Source organism: Chelonoidis abingdonii, chromosome 1 (assembly GCF_003597395.2).
Source record: "Chelonoidis abingdonii isolate Lonesome George chromosome 1, CheloAbing_2.0, whole genome shotgun sequence".
Taxonomy (NCBI): domain Eukaryota; kingdom Metazoa; phylum Chordata; order Testudines; family Testudinidae; genus Chelonoidis; species Chelonoidis abingdonii.
In genome coordinates, this window is record NC_133769.1 from 343243267 (window position 1) to 343270016 (window position 26750).

General features: G+C 39.3%; 1 protein-coding gene and 1 long non-coding RNA gene across 2 annotated transcripts in view; one reads left to right on the forward strand and one right to left on the reverse strand.

Moving 5' to 3' along the window:
- The window catches only part of LOC142046123 (uncharacterized), a 771893-nt gene that overhangs the window by 441234 nt on the left and 303909 nt on the right, over positions 1–26750 (forward strand). The gene's annotated exons all lie outside the window — the stretch shown is intronic.
- The window catches only part of CNTN5 (contactin 5), a 1078547-nt gene that overhangs the window by 311974 nt on the left and 739823 nt on the right, over positions 1–26750 (reverse strand). The window contains exon 7 of the mRNA XM_075061721.1: positions 10816–10911. Within this exon, the coding sequence (XP_074917822.1) occupies positions 10816–10911 (96 nt within the window). The remainder of the gene's footprint in view (positions 1–10815; positions 10912–26750) is intronic.

A 26750-nucleotide genomic window follows, 5' to 3' on the forward strand; every position in this document is an offset into this window, starting at 1 on the left:
ACCTAATATTACTTGACAATTTTGAAAATGTTGGCCTTAGTCTCTGTGCCTCAGTGTGCCATCTGCAAAATGGGGTTACAGTACTTCTTCACCTCTCATGGATATTGGAAAGTTTATGGTAACTGGGGCCTTATAAGCACCTAAAACAAACAAACAATCTCAGCTGGAATCTTTAAGTGTTACAATATCATAAATAATATTAATATATTTTTCAAATTTCCCGATGTGTGTTCAAATTAGGATAGTCCTGTCTATCTTGATATATACACACATGCACAAACCCTAGTTTGCTTATACACTTGGATAGAGTGTGTGTGCTAGTCCAGGGGTTCTCAGCCTTCTCACCTGGCTGGAGCAGGACTAGCCCTTTATCGCTAGTTCACTACCTCCTTCCTTTCACATTACTCCATTCTCCTACCCCATTTCTTCACAGTCTAATGGCAAAAGAAAAATAATCCCATCAAAATGATAGTTTAATACAGCTGATAAACCAATGAAATTTTCTTTGCTGTAAGATAACAGCAGCATCACAACAAGAATTTTATTAGCTTGCTAATGAAGTTCTCTAACATTATTTTTTAACTAAGTTGGCACATAACATGAGAACAGAGAAAATGAAAATGAGTAAGAAAATTATCTGCATCATGAATATTATTAATTGCTGCATTGTCAAAAACTACCTACACTGGCATGGTGACCAAAAGGAGGTGGGTAACACCCACTGCTCTTTGTTATTGCCATGGAAAACATCTTTTATTGTCAGTAGTGCATGTCTGGTCGTAATCCTTCGGACTTGAATCTGAATATTAAAAGGCATAGCTATCCAGCTTCACCCCAGCAATGCTGAGTTACACCTCTATCACAAATTCAATCTCTTTCTCTCTTTGTTCAATCCCAGCAATTATCTTTAAATCATTTATTGTTAAATCCTCACAATCTCCATCCTATCAGGCTTGGCTCAGTTACTATTGTATTGTACAAGGCAGCCCTGGCTGAACTAATGAAAGGCTGGCATTTAAGGAATTTAAATAGATTTTTTTAAAAAATAAAAGCATACCCAAGCCCCACCCACCTCTGAAGTGATCTGAAAAGGCCACACGATCAATGTCTAGAGATCTATGGCCTACCCAGCACTGTGGCTTTTATCCTTATAACATGCCTCCGAGGTATGTAATTATTAACCTCATTATTTGGGGATCTTGTCCAAGAAGTCCATAACTGAGCTGGGAATTGAACCCAGTCTCCTGAGTACCTTCAAAAAGTGCCTGAGTAGAGTCCTACCCACTAGGTCAAGCTTCCTACCACCACATCTCTCCTTAATACCCATTATGCAACAATACCCATAGAAAGGAATCAGTTAATCACTGTGAGGTTGAGGTTAGTTGTCAATTACATTACATTTCTAAAGAACCCTACTGCCATCATTCCTGTTAAATCCTATAAAACTATTCCATAAGGGTAGAGAAACATGCAGAGAAAGAACTAGACTCTGAAGTATTAAAAATAAATAATTTATCACCTCCCCCCCACCTTATCTTACACTTCTCTTGTTCCAGCTATCTTATCAGCATTATATTTGTGGCTTCTTCTCCTTAGCTATATTGATTTACTCTCTCTCTCCTCTCATACTTTTCCATAGTGTGCATAGAGAGACTGTCTAGGATTAATTAATTTTTTCCCCATTCCATGGACCGTTAAACTGAAAAATCTTTAACTGACATGTTTTTGAGATTATATTGTCCCACCTGCTGTTTTAGCACAGCAACAGAGCTGAATGGTAACAGATAGCTAGCAATAAGAATATGGAGCTTGGGTCAATTTGTTCCTTTTGTAAAAATTCTTACATCACTTAACTATTATGTAATGCATATATTCCCACTATTGAATCAAGGTTGGAAATATTTAAAAATGTCAAATAGCTAGTAACATGAAAAGTTTCACAACATTATTGACTGGTTACCAACTTAGACTGGCAACTTTACTCTTATAGTACTTGTTACAGGAATAAATGTGATGAAATTAATATAGAATTCAATTTAAATCTGGCAGGATCATTCTGTCTAGATTAATTACTGGGTTGAAGAGTTTCTGCTGGTTATATCTAATTTACAAAACACCATGATCCTAGGACATTTTAGTCATAGGTTAGTAATTTGTCCCTAGGGAAAAAGAGTTTTCCCATTATGGAAACTTCCCATCATTACTATCCCCTTTGGGAATCCAGACAAGTAGACACATATGATAAATGCCTGAAAGGCAATAACACATCAGTTTGGAAGCAAAATTTTTCAGTGCATTTTTTTAATTAATTAATCTGTCTTGCTTTATCCCTCTTTCCCTTAGTCTTTTCACTTGTAATTTGATTCCCCTGAACTGGCAGCTAGTGTAATACTTGCTGACATTAGTAAGAGTGTGACACAGTAGCATATGTCCCTAAAGCAGAAACCTGTCAATGCTGCCCAGGCACCCAGCATCATGTGCTGGCTTAATTGAGCAAGGTCAGCCAGTTTTCCCTCTCTAGGTTCCATGCTTCCTGAGGGAAAAAGTAGTTCCAATGAGTGATCCACCAGATCTAAGGCCACTAAACTTTTGGTGCTTGTTACAGCTTTTTTTTTTGTTTCTTGGTGTAAGAATTGTAGAGTGGTGATGATGATAAAACAACAATGAACAGTGCTAACTCTTGGAGAAGTTTTGTAGAACACAGCAAATTACAAGTTAGAGACTTTACTGAACGTGGATCAGTTGTGTACTTGTTTTCATTAATTTAACTTCCTTGTTTTCTTATAGTGTTTATTTTAAGCTTTCAAAATTATCGATGAAGGAAGTGTAAGTGAAAAAATCATTTATTTATTTATTTAGTTCAAATATTGCTTAGGAGTCTGGGCATATTCTTATAATTAAAACATAATTAAAATATAGTAAGCAAACACTGCCAACACTGCTGAGCTTCAGTTCATCTGCAAATTTGACACCATCAGCTCAGGATTAAACAAAGACTGTGAATGGCTTGCCAACTACAAAAGCAGTTTCTCCTCCCTTGGTTTTCACACGTCAACTACTAGAACAGGGCCTCATCCTTCCTGACTGAACTAACCTCGTTATCTCTAGCCTGCTTCTTGCTTGCATATATATACTTGCCTCTGGAAATTTCCACTACATGCATCTGACGAAGTGGGTATTCACCCACGAAAGCTCATGCTCCAAATACGTCTGTTAGTCTATAAGGTGCCACAGGACTCTTTGCTTCTTTTACAAATTGGGTGTATCTAGATCAGTTCCCTGAATAATCCTAATTTGCCACAGCTGTATCCTATAGAAAATTCTAGAAACCCAAATAATTCAAATCTGACAACCACAAACACACACACTGCCTTCGCAAGACTGAGGAGGAAAACCCAAATAAATAAAGGGAGATCAACAGCAAAATTACTGATCATGAATTGAGCAATGAAAGGGATGCAACAGAAGGAAAGATGACGCAACTAATCCTGTTAGTTGATTCCACAGTGAGAAACCTAGGCTGAAACATCAAGCTGTTGCCCAGATAAAGAACACAAATTGGACTGGACCCTCCAGGGTGCCAAAAGAAACGATGCTACAATAAAGACTCTGAATGCTTCCATTAACAGAAGCCCATATGGGAACAAGCAAACATCACTAGTGAGCGAAGGTTCGATGTGATCAACAGTCACCTCAGGCCCTGTTTAAATTGAAGATGAGGATGTCAGTGTTATTTCAGAGATGCTTCTTCTCAGCGGTGCAAATGGAATCCATTTCTTATCGGTACGGCATGTGACCTCCTCACATTGCTCTCCACATGACTCCTCCCACCCTGCCCCTAGCCTGGGGGTCCCCACACTTTCCCCATTTCCTCCCCATGATCCACACCCCCTTACCTGGGCTGGGGATCTGTCTTCCTCCCGCTGCGCTGGAGACTTCGGAACCGCAGCAGTGAAAAGAGCAGAACATGTGCCCACAGCTCCTGTGGTGCGGCTATACCACCCCAGCCCTTTCATGCAGGGTCTCCTCTATCTGTACATCAGCTAGCCCTGCTGGAGGACAGGGCTTGTGGAGGGGCAGGGCTGGGGGCGGTACAGCTGTTGTGCTGGAGGAGCTGTTGCAGTGGGGCAGACTGGTGGCCCCACATTCTGCTCCTTTCCCTGCTGCAGTTCCTGGGAGAGCCCGACAGTTCAGGACCCTCCTGGTTTTGTGTGTGCTAGAGAGAGATCCTATGGTCAGGTCTGAATTGAAAATCTGCTACCACTATGACCATAAGTGGTATAACCTGTACTGGTCAACGCTGAGTGCTGGGCGGCAGTTAATTAACCCAGAAACCTCAGGAAGTGCCAATGGCTTCGGGCTGATGAGCACCTGAGGAGGGTAGTGGAACCTTTGATGGAGGAAATGCCATCAAAAGGCGGATGAGCAGATTCACTCAGTGTTCTTGCCCAACACACCCACATAGGGCAGATTGGGCCCTTCAGCTTGGCAGATAACCAATCCAGGAGTGGAGCCACCTCCTTTGCATGGATGAGGAAAGACTCATGACTTTGTCTATGTGCTGTTGTTCTCTCCTAGATGCAAGATTTAGTCTATAAGGTCTTCATAGTACAATTATCATCCAGTATTAAAGCAATATAATAGCAGGAAGGAACTGGAAACAAAATTGCAATCTCAGACAGTAGGATCACATACCTATGTCATAATACAATCAATATTCAGGAAGCAAGCTCAGAAATAGTATTGGTCTAGAGTGGTGAAGTCCAGAGCTAGTTAGCTTATAAATAAAGATAGAGACTTGGACTCAGGAGACCCACGTTCAATTCTTTACTCAGCTGTGGACTTTATGTGTGACCTTGAGCAAGTTAGTTAACCTCTCTGTGCCTCAGTTCCCCATCTGTAAACTGGGGATAATAATACTTTGCTACCTCAAAAGGGATATTAAAAGACTAAAGAGATTACAAAGGGGTCAAATACTATTATAATGGGGACTACGTAAGTACCAAAGATTGTGTTTCAGTGATCCAGGCCTGCAGAGAGAAAGCTCATAACTGGGTATGAAAACTCCCCAAAGTACAGCACAGCTGGATTTGATGTTCCAGCTCTGGCCAATCTTCACTCAGTAGTTTCAGTTTTAATGCAAACTTTACTTTCAAATCCATTTTGTGGAGTCTGAGCTGTTCTAAGAAGTTATTTTCTGTGAATTTTAAAAGTTCTGAATACAGAGCATGTGAGTGCAATTTTCTTTTAATGTTATTTGAAGTGAATGTTTGTAATTTATATGAGGTAGGGGCAGGGGTAGCCATTTAGTACATATAAAAACTCAAGCTGAAACTCCCAGCCCTTAAGATAAAAAGGTTCTCGTTTCCTTTTAGTGACTTGCCAGGTTAGCAAAACACTCTATGCAGACATCCAAAAGATGCATGGGAAGTACTATGACTGTCATTAATCATCTGTGAAACATCTCCCATAGAAGCTACTGCTTTTGTAATATTAAAAGAAAAGCATAAAAAGATGCAGTTTATGGCACAGTTTCCAAATAGGGCAAAACTAGATTTATCCTTTAGAATAGAAAAGATATAAAAGTTACAATTTAACATCTGTACAGCTGTTATGTGGAAAGACTGTAAAAGCAGCATCCTTTGCAGACAGTAATGTCCCTTTGAGGCAGGAAGAAGCATGCATCTGCTTTCCATGCTCACAGAATGTAGTACGTAAACACTGCTCTAATTTTAGCAATGAGAATACTCATTCTCTATTAAGTAGATACTAAACGTTTTGAATAAAAGCATTAAAAGGGCCAACTGAAAGCATTAATTCTGTGGGGAAAAATGTAAATGAGGATAAAATCTTTCATTCATTTTTAATCTCACTATAGTGAGCCTTGTAATTAACAAGATTAAATGACTGAATAAAGACCCATATTTACATGCTTCAGAAAGTCACAATAAAGAACTATACTATTGTCCATAGAAAAAATGCAGGAAAGGCCTCTTAAAATAGATTCACTGAACAAAGGCTGTCATTTGAGGAGGCTTGAAATCGATGAGCATCTATCAGCAAGAGTTAACATAAGAGGGCACATGGAGGGAGAGGAATTAGTTTATCTAGGCAGGATGGCCCCACCAGGTGAGGAAGCAATTGAATATTTCGAGTTAATTGTCAAAGCTGCTATGGAGGGATATGAAATGGTGTAGAGGGTCCTTTGAAAAAAGTGGGAAGTATTATCCTGGGAATGATGGCCAAAAAAGAGTCCATCAGTAGATTTTTATCTTCAGAAGGAACGTATGTATCCAAAATCAGTTTCCTGATATTTTTTTTCCATTTCAATATGGGGAAGGTACCGCTACAGAAAAAAAACTCTTTCCTATCTTGATATCCTGAGAGAGGCTTGTTTAATTTTGCCATTCAGTGATCTCCTGTGAAAGAAATTAATACCAGAAAAATGGACTTCTTAATGTAAGTCAAAGCTCAGCTTCATTCTCCTCCCCTCTGACTTTGCTCAATGTCCTACATAGGTATCTGGCGCTACAGTTGGTAAATTCATTTTAGATGGGTATTTTGTGCTCTTTTCATATGGAAATGATTTGGAACAAGAAACTGTACAACTAATCAAATGATTTATTTAAAAACACATTTCTTTTTCTTTATTTTTGTTTCTTTCAGGTTTTTCAATCATCATCATCATCATCCCTGGATAACACATCAAAGCAAAAATACATTAATAACCACAAAACAGACCTATATGCATATGAAAACTACTCTGTGATTATATTGCAAAGCCCTCTGAAAAGAAATCTGTGTAGTATTTTTATCAATTGTTCAGCAGTCTTGTTTGGAGATTGGCAAGCAGTTGATAAAAGAATTCCCTACTGACTGGTGCCTTGTACAGTTGCTCAGACTTGTTTGAAGGAACTGTTATTGTGTGTGAATCAAGTGTGTGTTATTTAATCACACTTACTTTATCTCATATGTGAAATCAAGTTAAATTCATAAACCAGTATTTCTTTCATCCCTGTTCTTCACAGAGTCATTTGTGCTCTGCTACTACGATACCGTCACTGGCTTTGAAGATCCCAACTGTGCAATCCTTATTCATGCTGGTGAGCAGTTACTCAAGCGAGCAATCCCACTAATTTAAGAATGGAGGACTAGGACCTTGTTGTTGGAGGTATTGCTTAAGAGGCTGTGGGGAGTGATTAAATTTGACATTCCACCTCAGACCTTTGTCCTGAGATAAGAGCTGGAGTTTGTTGAGGGAGATGTCCAGGAGGAATGACTTCATTGGGACTATTTGTGAGAGTTAGTGATCACCAATGTGAATAAGGACTTCACAGTTAAGCCCATGGTGTTCATCTACCAAGAAATAAAAGTATGTCTACATTGCAGCTGGGAGCAATTTTCCCAGTGCAGGTGAATAGATCTGAACTAGCTCCGCTCAAGCTAGAGCACTGAAACAGCAGTGTAGCCAGGGGTTGCATGGGAAGCATGAGTATATACCCAGGTGGTCTGGGTAGGTGTGTGCTCAGACAGCTAGCTCCCAGCTACAGTGTAGACATATGTAACCTAAGTAAAATAAAATATAACTCATGATCATCTCATCTGGGATATTCACACATTCTATATACACTCTAAATAGCAGCCTTGGGTATAGGTGCCTCAGCTAATGGGCCACTTAAATAGCAATATGACCAGTTATTCACCTACAGGTCTGTCTCCAAAGTGATTTTCAGTGAACAAAATTTCTCTCTTCTAAAGACTACCAAAGAAGATAATAGGAGTTTCAGATGCCCAATACCTCTCAAAATCAGACCTAATATACCTAAAGATGGACATGCAAGAAAAGAGACTCCCAATATCAACATTTTTGACCCTCTTATCTACAAAGCTTTAAAATGTAGTTATGCTCTGAAAAGGGACTTTGTAACACTGGCATCATTGAGTTCCTTATTGATTGTCTCACACGGATTTCAATATCAAATTTGTTCACGCTGCAATAAAAACTTGCTCTTTTCTAATGGCCAGTCTTGCAATCTCATGCTGGACCTGATGGGTCAGCTGGGTTCTTACCATCTTGCACATCATCACCATGATAAAGATTCTGCTGCATTACTTATACTCTTTACTCCTGTGGGAATTCTGTGCCACTGTGCATGCACAGAATTCATGTCCCCCAGATTTCTTTGCTTCCCACGGAAAAATGACTTTCTGACAGGGAAGCTTCAAGAGCAGTCACTCCCTAACTGCGCAGGTACATCGTTTCAGGCACTCAGAGCAGCTGGCAGAGGGGTAAATCACTGCAGGGCTGGGGACACCCCAACCAGTGTCTCTTACCCTGAGCCAAGATCAGCTGCTAGTCCCAGCTGGGAAGGAGGCAAGAAAGATGGAACTTTCTTTTCCCCTGCAAGGAGTGGATGGGGCTGTGTCAGACCCAAACCCAGAAACCTACCCCAGCTGCAGGAAGCTCAGCATCCTGCCCTGCTTCCTGCCCCCATTGCTCCTCAGCTGCAGGAGGGAGGGGTCACTGTTTGGGGATCTGCTCCCCATCCACCCAACTCCCATGCATCTGGACCTCCTATACCCAGACACCCCCACCAAGCCTCATCCCATACATCCACACACACACCCTGCCCTCTATATCTGAACCTCACCCCACTGAACATCAATCCCTGCATCTGGAGCCCTCCTGCCTCCGGACTTCCATGCCTGTACCCAGACCACCCCCCACTGAGCTCCCTGGACTCTGATGAGTCTCACCCTCTTGCAGTACCCTGAGCCCCCACATCCAGACCCCCATTCCACTGACCCTGAACTAGCTGCACCCAGACCCCCAACCCACCAAGTCACACTCCCCCAGCACCCAGATCCCCCTGCAGAGACCCCCATAGCCAGACCCCTCTGCTGAGCCCCAACCACTTTCACTTAGAAGCCCCTGCAGAGTCCCATTATCCCTGCATCTGGAACCCCACCACAAGACTTTGTGCATCCAGATCCCCCACACCTAGAACCCCCACTGAGCAGTCTGTACCCAGATTGTCCCCCACAAAATCCTCTCACCCCACATCTGGATCCCCTCACACTGAGGCCCTCCACACTTGTATCCTGCCTGATTGATCCTGCCTGCCCCACATCTGGTGCACCTGCGCAGAGGGGCAGGGCCCCAGGGTGTTTCTGGGGCAGGTCCAGGACTTGTACTGTGTTAGTGTCAGAGGCAGCCTCATCACTGAGTCCATGTCCTGAGGGTGGAGGGAGGAGAGGCTGCAGGGTGATCTCCTACCTTCATACAGCCAGTGGCCTGTGCACTCCACTGCCATGCTGGAGCCTCTGCATTTATTTATTGATAAATACAACTTGCAGAATTTTGCTGAATTTTAAAATATTGTGCACAGATTTTTTTGTTTGTTTGGTGCAGAATGCCCTCAGGAGTAGCTCTTAACATCTGTGCCACTCTCTTACCCTTCAGAAGATTTGGACAGGCATAGCTGAAGGAATTTGTGGGAAAACATGATGCGCATGCATTTGGGTAGCTCGTAGGAAGTTGAGGTGTTTTGTGAAATGATAGATGGTAAAGAGTAGGGTGGCTCATGAATGCAGCAATGACCAATTCCCTCTGTCCTTTCAATGTCTGCCTGTATTGTGAAGCCAGACCCAGTACCTGTCTATGTGCTGGAATTGCCCCATTTCTGCCTATCTCCTTCTCCTCACTGAATGTACTAGTGATGCCTCAGTACTGTGCAATAGCATTGAATGAAAAGGAGCTAATTGCTTAGATACTGTGGTGTCTTAGATTAAAAGAGACCATCAAAGGATATGAGCAACTGGGAGAATGGGCCCAGAAAAGCGCAGTGAGTTTTTGGAGGAGTGTAGGACAGATGGTTGGAAATCAGCCCACAGTGCCATGGAATCCAACCCCACCTGCAGCCCTTCCAGCAAAAGAAAAAAACACCACAAAAAAACCACCCACCCTATCCCACCTAACCAAGACCTTCTTCTACCAAATTAAACAGGATTGTCCTCCCTTTAGTTTAACCTCTCCTCTTCTTTCTACAGAGTATAACCTCTCTCAGGATGGCTATATGAACACAGAAGCAAATCTCCTCTAAACATGGAACTCAAGTTCAAGTAGGAAAAGAACTATTTGACAGTGTCTATGGACAAGAAAGTTATTGAATTATCTAAAGTATCTCTAGGAATTACATCTGAATATTCAGTGTGAAAATATCAGACTTTCTATAACAAATATTTACCCATCCACACATCCTCTGCAGGAGAATGAGTTTGAGAAGGAAAAGCGTATCCATACTGGAATTTCTACACTTTTATTTGGAAAGTTTCAGATGGATCCGTTTCTTGGGATTTATGATTATTTCTGACTTCTAGCAATGATGCTGTTGTGCTGGAAACAAAGCTATGCAGCAAGGGAATGCAACCAAAATCATGGCTGTACTAGTCAAAACAAAATTCAATTTGTATTCAACAACTGTATCTCAGCACTGGAACAAAATTTTTGAAGCCTTCTAAACTCTAAAAGAAATCACCTTCTGTGACCCGAAGGCAGTATATCACTCATTGGCGGTATGGAGATTATTGCTGTTATAGTCAACGGTAATAGTGGGAATAAGACAATCTTATCCCAGAAAACCTGCCTACTCAATGCATTTACAGTATATGATCTTTAATTACTCCTTTGGTACTCCAAGAACTGTCAGCAGAACTGTGCATATTTCACCTTTAAAGTTTCAGTCAAATGCGTTCGAAAAGAATGAGCAGACCGTAAAACAGAGCAGTATCAATACAAAATGCAGCCTACTATACCTGGTGAATGAAGTGGAGGAGAGCACAACAGAACAACTCCTTGACCTTCTCGTACAGAGACTGCACTTCTTGTCCGGCCACTAAAATTTCCCAGATCTGTCAACAAAACACAACATTTTAGTTGCATGGAAAGGGAAGTTATTTAATTTTGCTACTAATGTGATTTACACTTTATTTCTTTTTACAATGCTGACAGTGCCTTATTTTCACTTCTTAGTCTATGATAGGAGGGTCTTGAAAAATAAATTCATTTCTATTGCAAAGATTTTTACATTATTTTAATACTGTTTATTGCTCCTTACCATGCATGGATATGGTGTAAGTGGAAAAGTATTAGCAGTGCACTATTTATAACAGACATTTAATAGATCTTTTTTTTTCTTTTTACCATTTCCTGTTTATTGATTTCCTTCACTGATAAAAGACTTTCATGCATAGAAAAAGCGAAATAAAGGTGAAGAGGCTGCCTTGTGTCTAATCTGCAGCCTATAGAGGGTTGTTAATGTGTCATCCAAAGCATATCGTGTACAATACATTGTTATAAGTGGGGAGGAGAATCCGCTCTCTTGGCTCTATAAGCAAATCTGCTACATAGCAAGTTTATTTTTAATACTCTTTCCCATATAGTTTCTCCAGTATCCAGGTCATAATCCAGTTTTGTGTAACTACATTTTGCCTCCCTAAATTTCTCCCGGCAACTGAAATTGAATTAGGTATATTTTACTTCCCCCATTAAACTTTTGAGTGAAGCTTCAGTGCCCTATGATGAAGAGAGTGGATTGAAATTCACTATTTCTGATTCATGGAAAATGTTAACATTTTAAATGTTTTTCTGTTAGAATCTGAATGATTTCAAAATATTTTGCAGAACAAACATCCTGTAAATTTTTGTCATTTTGGAAAAGTATTGTTTCATAAAATGTTGAAATTTTGCTTAGATTTTTTTTATTTTATATTATTTTAACTTTAATAGCACATAAGCAATAACGCATATTATGCACTACTATTGTGAGGTCATCATATAACAGTTGAAATAATCTATTAGTTTTTTATTTTATTGTTCATATTATAAAGGGCAGCTGCTGGTACTGATCAGTACAGTTGTCAGTCAGGGTTAGTCATGATTGAAACATATTATCTTCTTTTCTAGATCAATGGGTCTCCTGTTTGTATCAAACTGTAAAAAACAAACAGAAATAATGACAATAATATGAAAATAAAAAAAACACAAACATAATTTTGAAATTTGAAACAACTTTGAAATTTTCCAAAACAATTTTTTTTTCCAAAATGAAAGAGATATCATTCTGAAATATTTTTCTTTCATCAGAAATTTTGTTGAAAGACAACTTCTTTAAAAAGTTTGGTTTTGTTTAAACAACTTTTTCTGATGCAAAACTCTTCTCATGAAAATTTTATGACCAGCTCTAATTATGAATAGTTTATATTTATATGCTGCCTTTCACTGAGAAGATCTGACTCCTCCTTGAATTACAGGAGCCTTTAGAGCTGGATCTAGAGACAAACTTCACGGTTATGCCCTCACTTGAATATTTACAGGGAAGTAACTATGGTGGATTTGTTGTCATATTAGAACCACTAGTCGTTGTAGAGTCTCAAGTGACAAACAGCTTATGTGTACCATTATTTGCCTGTGGTTGATCTGGAGGCTATGAACATTCCTCTCTGATGTGGATCATGGCTAGATAACTGCAATATACTCTGCTTCAGGATACTCTCAGAGAGGACTCAGAAGCGTCCACTGCTGCAGAATGAAGTTCCTGAACATAGGAGTAGGATGAACCAGAAGAAGTATTTATCATATGGGACTCAATGATCTATTGAAGCACCTATTCACTTGTGGGTATAGATCAAGATATTGGCTATTATCAAAGTGTGACCTAACAAGGGAGGTGGATTGCAGGGAGTTCTCCATCAGGTGTTCCATAGACTCCTAGATGTTAAGGCCAGAAGGGACTGTCATGATCATCTAGTGCCAGGGGTAAGCAATTATTTTTTGTTAAGGTCCACATTTCTTGGTCAAGGTATAGTCAAGGACCAGATTCCAGAGAAAATAATACAAAAATAATGACAGTAATGACAATAGTAAGGAAATAAAAAGATTTTTCCGTCCATTCAAAAGCATCGGTCAGTCTGGATTTGGCCCGTGGCCCACCTGTTGACTACCCCTGACTCTAGTCTGGCCTCCTGCACATTGCAGGCCACTGAACTTCACCCATCCACTGCTGCAATAGGCCCATAACCTCTGACTGAGTTACTGAAGTCCTCAAATATTGATTTAAAGACTTCAAGTTATGGAAAATCCACCATTTACTCTAGCTCACATCAGCAAGTAACCCACACCCCAGGCTGCTGAGGAAGGGGCTTTGCCAATCTGACTTGGGAGAATTCCTTCTTGACCCCAAATATGGTGATCAGGGAGACCCTAATCATGTGGGTGAGACCCATCAGCCAGACACCGGGGAAAGAATTCTCTGTAGTAACTCAGAGCCCTCTCCATTGGGTGTCCTATTACCCGCCATTGAGGAAAATTACTAATACCAGTTGTGGATGGGCCTATCCCATAAAGTTATCAGTCCTCAAATAATTGTTTTTTGTCCCCACTATTCCCCTTGGGAGGTTGTTCTAGAACTTCACTCCTCTGATGGTTAGAAGCCTTCATCGCTTTTCAAGCCTAAACTCATTGATGGGTAATTTAAATCTATACGATTTTAAAGACTGTCCAAATCTTCTTGTATGATATTCCAGTTTTCCTCTGTACTGGCAATGCCTCCCAGTTTGGATCTTCTGCAAATTTTATTAGCACACTCCCACTTTTTGTGCCAAGATCATTATTGAAAACATTAAATAAGATTGGTCCCAAGACCGATCCTGGAGAAACTCCACTTGTAACCTCCCTCCAGCCTCACCTTTCAACATGACATGTTGCAGTATCCCCTTAAACCAGTTCCTTACCCACCTTTTGATTCTCATATTAATCTCCATCTTCCAATTTAACTAATAATTTTCCCTATGGAACTGTATCGTATGCTTTGCTGAAATCCAGTTAGATCCATTCTACTTCATTTCTTGGTTATCTTCTCACAGAAAGAGATCAGGTTGGTCTGCCTTGTTCTATCTTTTGTAAAACCATATTATATTTTATACCAAATATCAATTATTTCTAGGTCCTTAACTACTCTATCTTTCAAAATTTGTTCTAAGGCCTTGTATACAATTGAGGTCAAACTAACAGGCTGATAGTTTCCCAGGCCACTTCTTTTTTCTTTCTTAAATATAGGTACTATATGTGCAATTCTCCAGTCACAGAGTATAAACACTGAATTTATGGATTCATTAAAAATCTTTGCTGTTGGGCTTGTAATTTCATATGCCAATTCATTTAATATTTACTTCAAAAATGTACTTGTTTATCCATTTGATTTATACTGATTTATATTAGCAACATTTATCCAGAAAGGTTCTGGAACACTTTATGTAGACACTTATCACTGAAATGCATCCACTTCTGGAGTGAGAAGCAACATGTCTCCTCAAGCTGTGATCTCATCCTATATAAGGAGCTAAGCTATATAAGGTCAGGCTAGATCAATGGGATGGAAAACCTACAAGAAAAAATAAGCTCAGTGCCACAGAATGGTGCTGACTTCAAGATAAGATGTAAAAAGTCCTGATCCCTCAGTACTGGAGGCTTCAGATCAATCTCAATTTCCTAGATAAAAGCAACACACAAGCCCTGATTGTTTGTTATAATAATTATTCTTGGCCTCCTTCCAATAAGAACCTGATGAAAATACTGTCAATGAAAAGAGAAGTGAGCTCCCTAAATTGTGTAGTTTGACTTGTTCTGAGATTAGAAATTCAAATGATATGCCTGTGCAAACCTCACTGAATTTAAAATTTGGACAGATCTGGAATTGATTTGTTGTGGTTTCAACATATTTCGAGAAGGAGAATGTGTTCTGAATCCAGAGGAGCTAAGCACAATGAGAGATACCCATATCACTTCTCTATGTACAGGAACAGAAGTAATCAGAAACAAGAATGCCTTCCTATGACTTTGGAAAAGAAAATTATGCTAATGATTCCTGCTGACATCATTACAAGGACGATTTAACAAAGACTACCTGAGATCCTTTTTGTATGTCTGCTTTTCTGCATTTATTTGATTCTCCACGTGCTATAAAAGTAATACCACTTTTTCATAACTCTCTCATCTTTGTAGGAAAATTAGATAATTGAAAGAAAATAAGTTTTATTAGCCTCAGACTTGGGATTCGGAATCATGTAAAGGTTGATCCCTGGTAGTTAGTTCCAGAGTTCTGGCCAAAATGGCAGTATTTTGTGTTTATAATCCTTGTTCTTTCAGTTCTCATTTTGCAAATTGTATCTGAGATGAATTTCATTTGGAACACCAAGCTTCAGCGCAATGAGTAGGATTGGTTGAAAATTTTCTGTCAAAATTTTTTTTAATTGGAAAAATTAGCTTTTCAATACTTTGAAATATTTTGCAAAAAGTGTCTGTCTTCTGCAGAAATTTTCCACTGTTCATTGAAAAACTGATAAGTAAAATATTTCAGCAGAAAACTGAAATATTTTGATTCTGAAACACCAGTGCATTGTCTCACAGGAGTTTTAGTTTAGGTACCTCTTGATACCAGCCTTTCCACTAAAGGCCAGCCAGCTTTCATTTCCCATGATGCACCTAAATTATATTTCCCATAAGGCAATGCGCACTATTTCAGAATTGAAATATTTTGGTTTGAAGCTGAAATATTTTGTTGATTGCTTTTTTGCCAAAAACATTTTCCATAGAAATAACACCCTCTTTTCCCACCAGCTCTAGTAATAATGACTACACCACAACTAAAGGTGGGGGAAAAATTGTGTGGGCCTACCCCAAAAAGGACATCTCTGCTTTGTGGTGGGGGGCGGGGAAGAGAGGAAGAAGAAGGTCAGAAACTGCTGCAAAAGGTGCTTGGTGGTCAACTTTGCAGCTATGACTCATATTCTTCCCACCACCAGAATGTGCATAAATGTACAAAATCTGGGTGGGGTAAGTCTCTATGTGAAAGCAGCAAGGAAGCCAGCAGAACAGGAACAGGCTGGGGCTCTAAGGTTTGCTGCAGGACCACGTGGAAGCAGCATGGCCCCAAGAAAGCATGTCTCCAGAAAAGCAGCAAATAGCATTGGCAACAGCATGGTTCCAGGGGCATGGAGAAGGGAAAGTTTGGGAAAACGAGGTGGGGAGTGTTACTCCCCTTCCCTGGTCCCAGCGACAAGGAAGGGCAGTCACAGGCAAATTACACAGAAGGGGACAGTGAAAAGAAGGTGAACTAGCGTCCTCTGCCCCAGGTACTTCCACCCACAGGCAGGCTGTGTAAACAGGATGGCTCCAGCGACACAGGGAAGGGTGAGCTCAGGAAAACAGGGGGGCTGTTAACCACCCCAGCCCCGACCCCAGAGACAGGGAAGTGCAGGCACAGGCAAATTACACAAAAAGGGGACAGTGCAAAGAAGGGGAACTAGTGTCCTGTGCCCCAGATTCTTTCACCCCCCAGGCTGGCTGGAAGCTGCAATCAGGGAGGGTGAATTTGCAAGTGAGGTAAAGCAATCAGCATTTGCAAAGCAAACAAGCAAGCAAAGCAAGGAATTCAACGTGCACGGGGGCAGGGGGGAACAGAACAAGGCAAGGAAACTTTAACAGTTTCATATACCAGAGGGCGTTGCAATTCTTCCGTAACGGCAAGGACGCAAAATATGCAAATACAACATAACAAGGAAAGCTCAGCCCTGGTCTACACTACAGGGTTAGGTCGAATTTAGCCACTTTAGGTCGATTTTATAATGAATGAGTCTACACAAGCAACCCGTCAACCTAAAGGGCTCTTAAAATCGATTTCTGTACTTCTCCCCAGCAAGGGGAATAGCGCTAAAATCCACCTTGATGGATCAACTTTGGGGTAGTGTGGATGCAAATCGACATTATTGGCCTCCGGAAGCTATCCCAGAGTGCTCCAATGTGACCACTCTGGACAGCACTTTCAACTCCGATGCACTAGCCAGGTATACAGGAAAAGCCCCGTGAACTTTTGAATTTCATTTCCTGTTTGGTCAGTGTGTCGAGCTCAGCAGCACAGGTGACCATGCAGTCCCCCAAGAATAGCAAATGAGCTCCAGCATGGAGCAAACGGGAGACACTGGGTCTGATTGCTGTATGGGGAGAAGAATATGTGCAGGCAGAACTCCAATCAAAAAGAAGAAATGTTGATATATATGCCAAAATCGCAGAGGGCATGGTGGAGAGAGGCTACAACAGGGACACACAGCAGTGCTGCATGAATGTCCAGGAGCTCAGGCAAGCCTACCAAAAGACAAAGGAGGCAAACGGTCACTGGGGGTCAGAGCCCCACACATGCCGCTTCTACGATCAGCTGCATGACATTCTAGGGGGGGACCCTACCACTATCCCACCACTGTCTGTGGACGCCTGCAAGGGAGGAGTCTCACGCACCATGGAGGAGGATTTTGTGGATGAGGAAAAGGAGGAGGAGGAGGAGAAGAATGCGCAGCAGGCAAGTGGAGAATCTGTTCTCCCCAGCAGCCGGGACCTTTTCATCACCCTGGAGCCAATACACTCCCAAGGCGGAATTCCTGACCTTGAAGGCGGAGAAGGCCCCTCTGGTGAGTGAACATTTTTAACTACAGTACAGAGTTTAAAAGCAATAGTGTTTAATGTTTGATTTTCCCTGAAGACTTGGGATGGATTTGTGGCCAGTATAGCTACTGAAAAAGTCTATTAACATGTCTGGGGATGGAGTGGGAATCCTCCAGGGACAGCAATTCACCCTTGCTACAGTAATTAGTTTGAGGTAGATGAGGTGAATGAAAGGGAATGTTAATACCCTTTTGTTTAATATTAACCGTAGGAATCTTGGCTATAATTTACATTTAAACAAAAGAAGAGCAGCTATTAACAGATCCCTTATTTGCTATTCTATTTTTCAAGAAAAATAGAAGACAATAGAAGACTGTATGGAGTGTTAGTATTAGGAACGTAGGAACCACAACACTCTTTCAGACCATTAGTCATCAAGTCTAGTATTTTGCCTGCAGTGGCAATCAATAACTGTGGTATCAGAATAAATCAGACACCCTCTAAAGAATGCACCTAGCCAAAGTGTGCGATGAGATACATGGCTCACGGATAAGGAAATATCTTTCTGTGCTCTGCTGGTGTTCAGTTTATGCTCTGAGAGATTAGATTTGTTTACTCTTATCTTAGAATTAGTGCCAAGATAACACCTACTATATGTTTTCAAAGCAGGGCCTGAGGTTTTAACTGCATGACTTCCAGCAACTTTAATGTGTCATGACCCCTACCACTTCCAAAATCTATGGATAATAAATGGAATGCAGCATTTTTTTAAAAAACAACAACAACAAACAGTCTTCTTTATAGAAAATGAATTATGCATAGGTCACCCTCATACATGATAAAGGTTGAATGAAGCAGGTTCTCTTATATGTGTGCCAAATCATTCTCTAGACTAGAGGGATGCCCAACTATAGTCACTGAAGATTTTATGTTATTGTAAACAGGAGATAGCTTAATGAGGAATTCAATGAACAGAGAACCATCTCCTTATGAGAATCTTTATACTTTGGCCATATTTCTTCAAGATCAGTAGTTCCGATGGAAATATTTCCATTAAGCAGAGTTTGTGAACAGAAAATCAAAGCAGCAAAAGAATAAATAAATAACTTATGTGCCATTCCAGTGCTTAACATATTTTGCTTCCACATGTGTATGTCCCCTTTTTAAAGAGAGTATACTGCATAAGAAAATTAACTGTGCATTATTTAAAGCACTTGTGTTTTACAGAGTGATGTCAAGAATGCATAGTAAATTGCTGCAGAACTTGCCTCATTAATTTTAAGCAAATTAGATACCATTAAAGGAGAGACCACAGAAGTCTAAATCTATATATTAATTTCAGTAAACAAATTTAGTGCTTAGTAAAGATGCCAGATAGACAGCAGCGGAGACTGAATTTCTCTATTTCACCGTAAGAACAAATACACCAAATGCCTCAGCAGTTTTACCTTTACGTACTGCCTTGCCAACGTACCGTGAGTCTAAGCTGGCATTACAACCTCTGCATGTGCAGGGATCATTCAGTCTCCAGGCTCATTACTTCTTTGTCCTGTCTGCTGCTAAGATATGTGAGGGGGGGGGGGGAAAGGAAAGGTAGGTTTTTGTAGTGCTGACAATTGTCCTTCAAGAACTGGAATAAGACCAACAACTAATTTCACATAGGCTTCTCAAGTGATGTCAGATAGAAATTTCTTTTGGACTGGATTTGAACTGGTGACTTGGGCTGAGCAGGGAACAATTTTCCCATCTCACAAAATATTTGATATTTCAAATTATTTTCCATTCCATGTCAGCATGAAACTGAGAACTGTCAACATTTTTTTGTGAAAAATGACAGAGAGCACTCCCACCTCAGAAGAGTTAATAGCCCAGTGCTTAGGCCACTCCTCTAAGAAGTAGAAGACCCTGGAATATAAAGTCAGTCTTTTATGATCCAAACATTCTATTCTGGACCCAAGAAACCTTTCCCAATGAGCCAAAACTCATACATTCCTATACAAAAGTTTCAGTTTCAACAAATTATTATTTTCCAGCATTTAGTTGAAAATTCCCAATAAGCTTCTCTGGTTGTCATTATTTTAGCAGAAATGAACCCACAGCAAACCACTGATCCATGGGGCAAGCAACCCACAGGGCTCATAGATGTTACTTCCTCCTCTACTGTTAAAATATACTGTATATAATACTATCCCTGCTCCTAAACCAGGGTGATGATTACACTGCCCATGTATGGGTCCAGTTCTGCCAAGCCTACCTTATTGTTTCGTGCTGCCTCTCAGTTTTGCACTCCTGTATTAGGCAAATAGTGTAATGTGTGCTGCATGGAGCTAAGTGAATGACAGAGGTGTGGTGCCATCATATATGACTCTGAGGGATAAATATTCCCCAATTAAATTAATAGTAACAGCTATTTCATAGAAATGAATACATTATGAGTCCTGATGTACAGATAATTCTATATTCATCTATTGAAATGTAGTTTGCATGTATATTTACAATGGAGTTCAAAGGAGACATTTGAAATGAAATGTGTTAAAGATGAAGATATAAACTAAGTAATGTTTAAGGTATGTATAATGCAAAGAGCATTCTTTGTAATGAGCTAAAAGATAGCCCTAATACAAAATGGAATTATTCTGACAGACCAAGGACAAACACCTTCATATTAATACGATTACAGAAAAGCCAGACATCTCCTCCTCATATTAAACAGACAGGTGAAAACGAATGGACCTTGAGCTTGGGATTTTACTTTCTTTACACAGATTTAGACAGAAGACTTACACAGAAATAATTCTTTTTTTTTTGAAGGATATTTGTCATAATTCTATTAGAACCGTTAAGTCAGTTATATGCCTTGATTTTACACTCTGAACAACAGAAAACATGAACATGTGGTTAATAAACCATAATAACTGTTTCTGCAATAAACAGTTACATATTAAAATTAATGATGTATGACTGTTAAGTGCATTTTGAAGTTACAAAGAAATTTCCTAAGCTTTAATTTAAATTGTGGTTTATATTAAACTGTGATATTTTTGCAATCTCAAAACACTGAAATAAATGAATATATAGCTTGTATTGAGATCCATATATAATTCTACGAACTTTGGAAATGTATATATCAAAAAATATTTTGCGACAGTAGACACACTAGTTTGAATTAAGAAACACAAACATTTTAATATTTATTAAGTTAATGATCAATAATGTACAAAAAAATTCTAGAAGATATGTACATTGCCTGTGAACCAAAATGGATCTCTTCACCAAAATGAATGTGAAAGAAAATTAATAATTGTCAAAGTTTTTTTTTTTCAACACCTTATTTATACAGAGAACATTCAAAGAAAGTGTGAAACCAGTGAGATGCACACATTTTTTAGTTAACATGATGCAGAGGGAACTGAGTTAACTAACCATTTGCATGGAAATTATTGACAGAGAAAAGCAACAAAAGACACACATGCAATGGCAGTCTCCAGTCAACATCTACTGGAATCTCTATTTCAGCTACCACAAAGAAGAATCTCCAGAATGCAAATAATCAATAGAGGAATCTCTAGACAGTGGCAGTGTCTTCAAAGGAGAAGCAAAAGAGATGCCTATGCATAGGAATTCGCTGTACTGATAACAGTGAGTATCATGCTGACCAGTTCTATCTCATTGTTTCCTTCTGCTTCCCATCTATCTGTTGTTTCTTGCCTTGTACTTAGACTGTAACCAGGGACCATCTTTTTGTTATCTTTTTCTGTAGTGCCAAGCACAGTGGGGTCCTGGGTCCCTAACTCGGGCTGTTATTGCTACCACAATACAAATAAGTAATAAGAACAATCCTGGTTTATTGGAGAAACACCATAGAACAATTTCTTAAAAAGATTTGTTAGAACTTAGATAGTATAAACAGGATTATAATCTACTAGAATTTAAACAGTTTCTCTTTTTTGGCCATTAATAAATCTTTGCATTCTCTGGGCCTCCTGAAGAAAATGGGGTGTCCCATTGTAGCAGGTCAAATGGACGCACGTTAAAGAGAACAGATCATGGGTCTGTTTTCTGCTAGAACATAGGGTTCTTAATATACACAGGAAAGGATGCGTATTTCAGGAACACCATGTTCAGGTAGAAATACTAAAAAAGAGACCCATACTCTCTTCTCTTAAAGTTTTGTAAAAACTGAATGGTAAAGAATAAAGTAAAGTATTCAGTGCTTGTAATCTCCTCCTATTCGTAATTAATAAAATAATTGATAGTTTTCTGACACATTTTTCTCTTGACTCATTATTAATCTGTCTCCAAAAGGACCAAGATTCATATGGCTATAGAAATCTAGTGCATGCTGGTAGCCCAGCTATAAAGTAATTTTTTATTGCAATTGGCTTTAGTCTATAGCCAAGATACCTAAATCCTTTCCACAGCTCTGAATAGTAGGAGGAAAGTTATTTTCCTTAATTTCTGTTTATAAATTTAGCAAAACTTAAGAAAAGAGGCCAAACTAAATTAACGTTGACCAATATTATACATGGAGATGTCAAAATCCCTGAATGTGAAATTCCTATTGACTTCAATGGTAGTTCACAAGATGAAGTATTATCTTCCAAATTAATAAAGAAATTATTTACACAAATGAAACCAAATGACAATAGTTATTACAGAAAGTTTGGATATTAGTTGTTCAGTCTACCATATTAATTGCTGCGTTTGCTGTCTGTGGTTTTATTTGTTAATGGTTATGTTTAATTAGGTTTAATCATCCTTCTGTCTGTGTGTGCGTGTATGTCAAGTTTCATCAATCCTGGCTGAAAACTACTGCAACAAGTAATTTCTCAGTTGTCTTTCAAGTTTCTGTAGTATAGTAACTTGTACAAATGACAATGCATTGTACCAAATTCTGTCTTCAGTTATGCCAGATAAACTCAATTGAAGTCTAGCAATCTAGGGTCTTATGAGTCAATGGTATTACTATGGTTTTATGATGATGTAAAGTAACAGAGAATTTACCCTGATGTTTAAAAAATGCTTGCATAAATCTAAAAAACTTTTCTCATAAAGATCATATTTTAATTTTTTTTTATCCAAGGGTGGGGAAAATGCCAACAAGGTTAAACTTTGTTGCCCAGTTTTAATGTTTTCTATACCATTCTTTATCTAAAATGTTAATTATATGCAATTTTGGAGTCACAGTAGAGGTTTTGCAACAAAACTATGGTATTCTACTAGAGTACAAGTAGTATACTCTTTACAGAATGAGGCTCCCAGCTAGGTAAGAATTTATTATAATTATCCTCCCCATAGTAACAGTTTGTTGAGTTCTGAAATGCTTGTGTGTGAAACTAGGACTTAAGTGGTTTATAGCCTTGTGTTGGTTCTCTGCACAGAACTCAGAAATATATTATACATCTTTGAACTGCTTGTGAACAGACTGCAATTTTCCTAAATTGTATTCAAAATTACTGACTGAGTAACTTCTGCGAGTAATGGTTGAGCTTTTAATCATTTGCAAGAATTCATTACGAATATTTCAGTTTCAAAATTCAAGCTCAGTTCATTGGTCTGTGCCTTGATCGGAATAGCACAATTCATCGACTCAGGTTTCTGGTACATATATTTCCATTTATGAATTCAAAATTAATTTTCCTAAAATATTACTCCAGGTTCACCATTTTAACCAGTATTCTTTCCGATGAACTCACTTGACAGAATATTTGCAGAAGCTGAAGACAAAGGGGGCATCAAGATAGTCAAAGCAAATATGTTTAAAAATCTGAATGGATAGTCTGAAATTTTTTGCACTATTTCCCCCGCTCTACTCTCAACACTTTCTTTTATTTTAAAATTCAAAATAAAACAAAATTACACAAATCAAGCAAACAAACAAAAAGATTTTCAGTGTTGGATGCCTGTTGTTTATCTCTAAATCCAGATTTGGCACATTAAATAAGTGATCAACTTTCAATAATAAAAATATACACACGTAGAGCTCACACTGAAGTAATGTATATTTTTTAACACCCGGCTATACATTACACCAAATTTTATAGTCAACATTATCCCTTTCATTATGAAATACAAACATACTCACTTTTGTTTTTCCTAAAACACTCCTGCGTGCCAGAATCTTCTCTTAAACTATATAAATCCTGCATACATAATATTTGACTACACAATATTCAAAGTTTTACATTTTGTTTATCTTTCCTTTGGATTTAGAAGCCGTGTAGATCATTTTCCCTGTTCCCATTTTCTCCATTGTATTTTCTTGGCTGTTACAATGAATTTCATTTTAAAATATTCAGGACTATACTGCTAACATCATTCCAACTGCAGTAATACTCTTTAGATACATGTGACTTCTACTTTCTTAAGCTAGAGAGATTAAAGGAAACAATGCCAGTTGTACTGTCCCTTGATGCATTGATTCAAGCAGCAGCGTTCCACATAGGAGGATGTCAGACATATAATATGGAATCTATAATGGCCAAACCCTTTTTAATTTTTAATTTGAAAATAATGAATGGGTGACGTGAGCTGATATGTGACAATGTCATGAATACTGAGATGTGTCAATTTTATGAACACTGTGTGTGACCAGATCTGTGAGGAGAAGTTATTGTATATTGCGGGGTTATTAGAATTTCCTATGTGACTGTATTGATCTAATTTATAGCTCTAATTTTCCAATGGCATTTTGTAAAGCATTGTTGGCCTATCTTTGATTCAACTGAGGTCAACAGTAAAATATCCATTGATTTAAACGGGAGCAGAGTTAGTCACTGCTGAATGGTTTTGAATTGTGTCTATATTTCTGGGTATCTTTTACAAATATCACAGCAGCACAATTCAGCTGGAGTGAGCTTTTCAGAAATCAGTCTGAACCACTGACAAATATTTATGGTTCGGGGCGGAGGGAAGGGGAAGGGCATGACATATTAAGTCCCAATCTTTACTTTAGGTATGTCCCTTCAAAGTACTGATATTCCCATATACACACATACACACTAGGACCCTTCCTCTCTCTGTTTTGGGTTCCCTCCATCTATCTAGCCACAAAGATGGGAGAGTGAGCATAATCCCCCAAAACTTGTTATCATGTTGTCTGGAGTGGCTCTCTCCTCAACTTGGCCATTCATCTGTGGTGGACTCTCTCCTGTGCCTCCTTGTGAGCACTGACTGCTGCTTGGGTTGCCTTAGTCTTCGTGATCCACAGTTCCACCATCATTCCCTGGTGCTCATTCTTTCCGGGCTGCCAGGTACTGCAAATGGGTCATTTCCCATAGAGGTCTCTGTGCCATCTGGGGCAGCACGGTGCTTGGAAACTGGGTCAAAATTTATGAGCAAAGCTCACAGCTCCCGATCTGGGCTCTTCTTTTTTATGGGCGAGTCCTCTCTCCTTACTTAACTTTTCAAGGCCTTTTCTCTCAACACCATCATATGATGGTGGTTCACTCACTGTGAATAATCTTTAACTTTTAAAATTTTGAATATCAGATTTAAGCTTTTAACAATGCTGAGCTATGATCTATACATCCAATTGATTTATAGCATGTGAATCCTGCCATGCTGTCTGGAGTGGGTCAAAAGCACGAGTGCCAGCCTCAGGGCAGACTGTTAAGAAGCAAGACACAAACCCCAATCTGGTTGTCAGTTCCATACTTAGATTTCACCAACCAAGGAACAATTATGAGCTATTCAGGCACAATAACACCTTTAACATAGCACAGACAGCCCCCTTGAGCATTCTGATCTATCTTACCACCCACGCAAGCTGGACTTTGCGATAGATGATCGCTTTAAACCAAAGATCACAAAAATATTTAGATTACTCCAAGTCCCAAAGGACCAGTCACTTATCCCAGGTCACTTAAAAAAACGAGGAGTTCGGTGGCACCTTAAGACTAACTGATTTATTTGAGCATAAGCTTCCATGGGTAAAAAGATCACTTCTTCAGATGCCTGAAGTGAAAATTACAGATACAGGCATAAATCTTTATTGGCACATAAAGAGAAGGGAGTTACCTTACAAGTGGAGAATCAATGTTGAAGGCCAATTCAGAGTGGATTTGTTCCACTCCCAATAATTGATGAGTTCAAAGTGGTTATTTTTTATCACCGTAAGAGCTCTTCCCCGCTGATAAAGAGTGTTTACAATGCCCACGTCACAGTGCTGCCATGGTCGCGCTGTAACATGGGCAGTGTAACATACCCTTAGTGATTCTTGCCCCTTTACAGTCCAAGCAGCAGATATGAACCAAGTTTTTCTTTGTCAGGGATTTTTATCCCCTTCTCCCTAAAGTCCAAGTTGATGGGGTGAGTTCATGAGCAGGTCTCTCCTTCCTGGAGAGGGTGAAGAACGCAATTAACAGAGTCTTTGTTCTTTGATATCTCACAGTGGCTTACTTGGATACAATGGCCTTCTTGTTGAGCAGAACCTAACATCTTTTGTAGGAAGCCAGCCTTTGCATTAAAGAAGGCTCCTTTCCTCCTTGATGAAGTGGTGTGCTGAGTCTTCATTTATTCACTGTAATTCAAGGTTTCACATGCCAGCAATACATTTTAATGTTTTTAGAAGGTCTCTTTCTATAAGTCTATAATATATAACTAAACTATTGTTATATGTAAAGTAAATAAGGTTTTTAAAATGTTTAAGAAGCTTCATTTAAAATTAAATTAAAATGCAGAATCCCCCAGAGCGGTGGCCAGAAGGCTGTGGCAGTGTGAGTTCCCCTGAAAATCAGCTCATGTGCCGCCTTTGACACATGTGCCATAGGTTGCCTACCCTGAATTACACTGTTCAAAGATATACAAAGCAAACATTTGCTCTTGCTTTATAACACAGGGTCAGACTAATGCACGCAGCATCTTATAAGCTATTCATAAGATCTAAATACCAAACACACACTCTAATATTTATCTTAACAATATTAACATACAGTTAAGGCAAACTAAATTCCAGCTATGTGTTTGTTACTGTTCAGTGAGGCAAGGGGCCTTGGCATGAGCTGGCACCTGCTTCGTTAGCATCATACCTATATGATACCCCTTAGGGGTCAGGATTCCCAATCTGTGCTAGTGGTAATAGATGGTGTCAAGATTACAAAGTACTAAGACACAGCTAAAGAATAAGTCTGGAAGAACTTGATTTTATGTGAAAAGTTCAGTGGGTGAGTAAAGCCTGGGGATTAGAGTACAGTCACCAATGGACATCTAAAGATGTACCTGCACCAACATTAACCCCTTATATACAGTTAAAGAT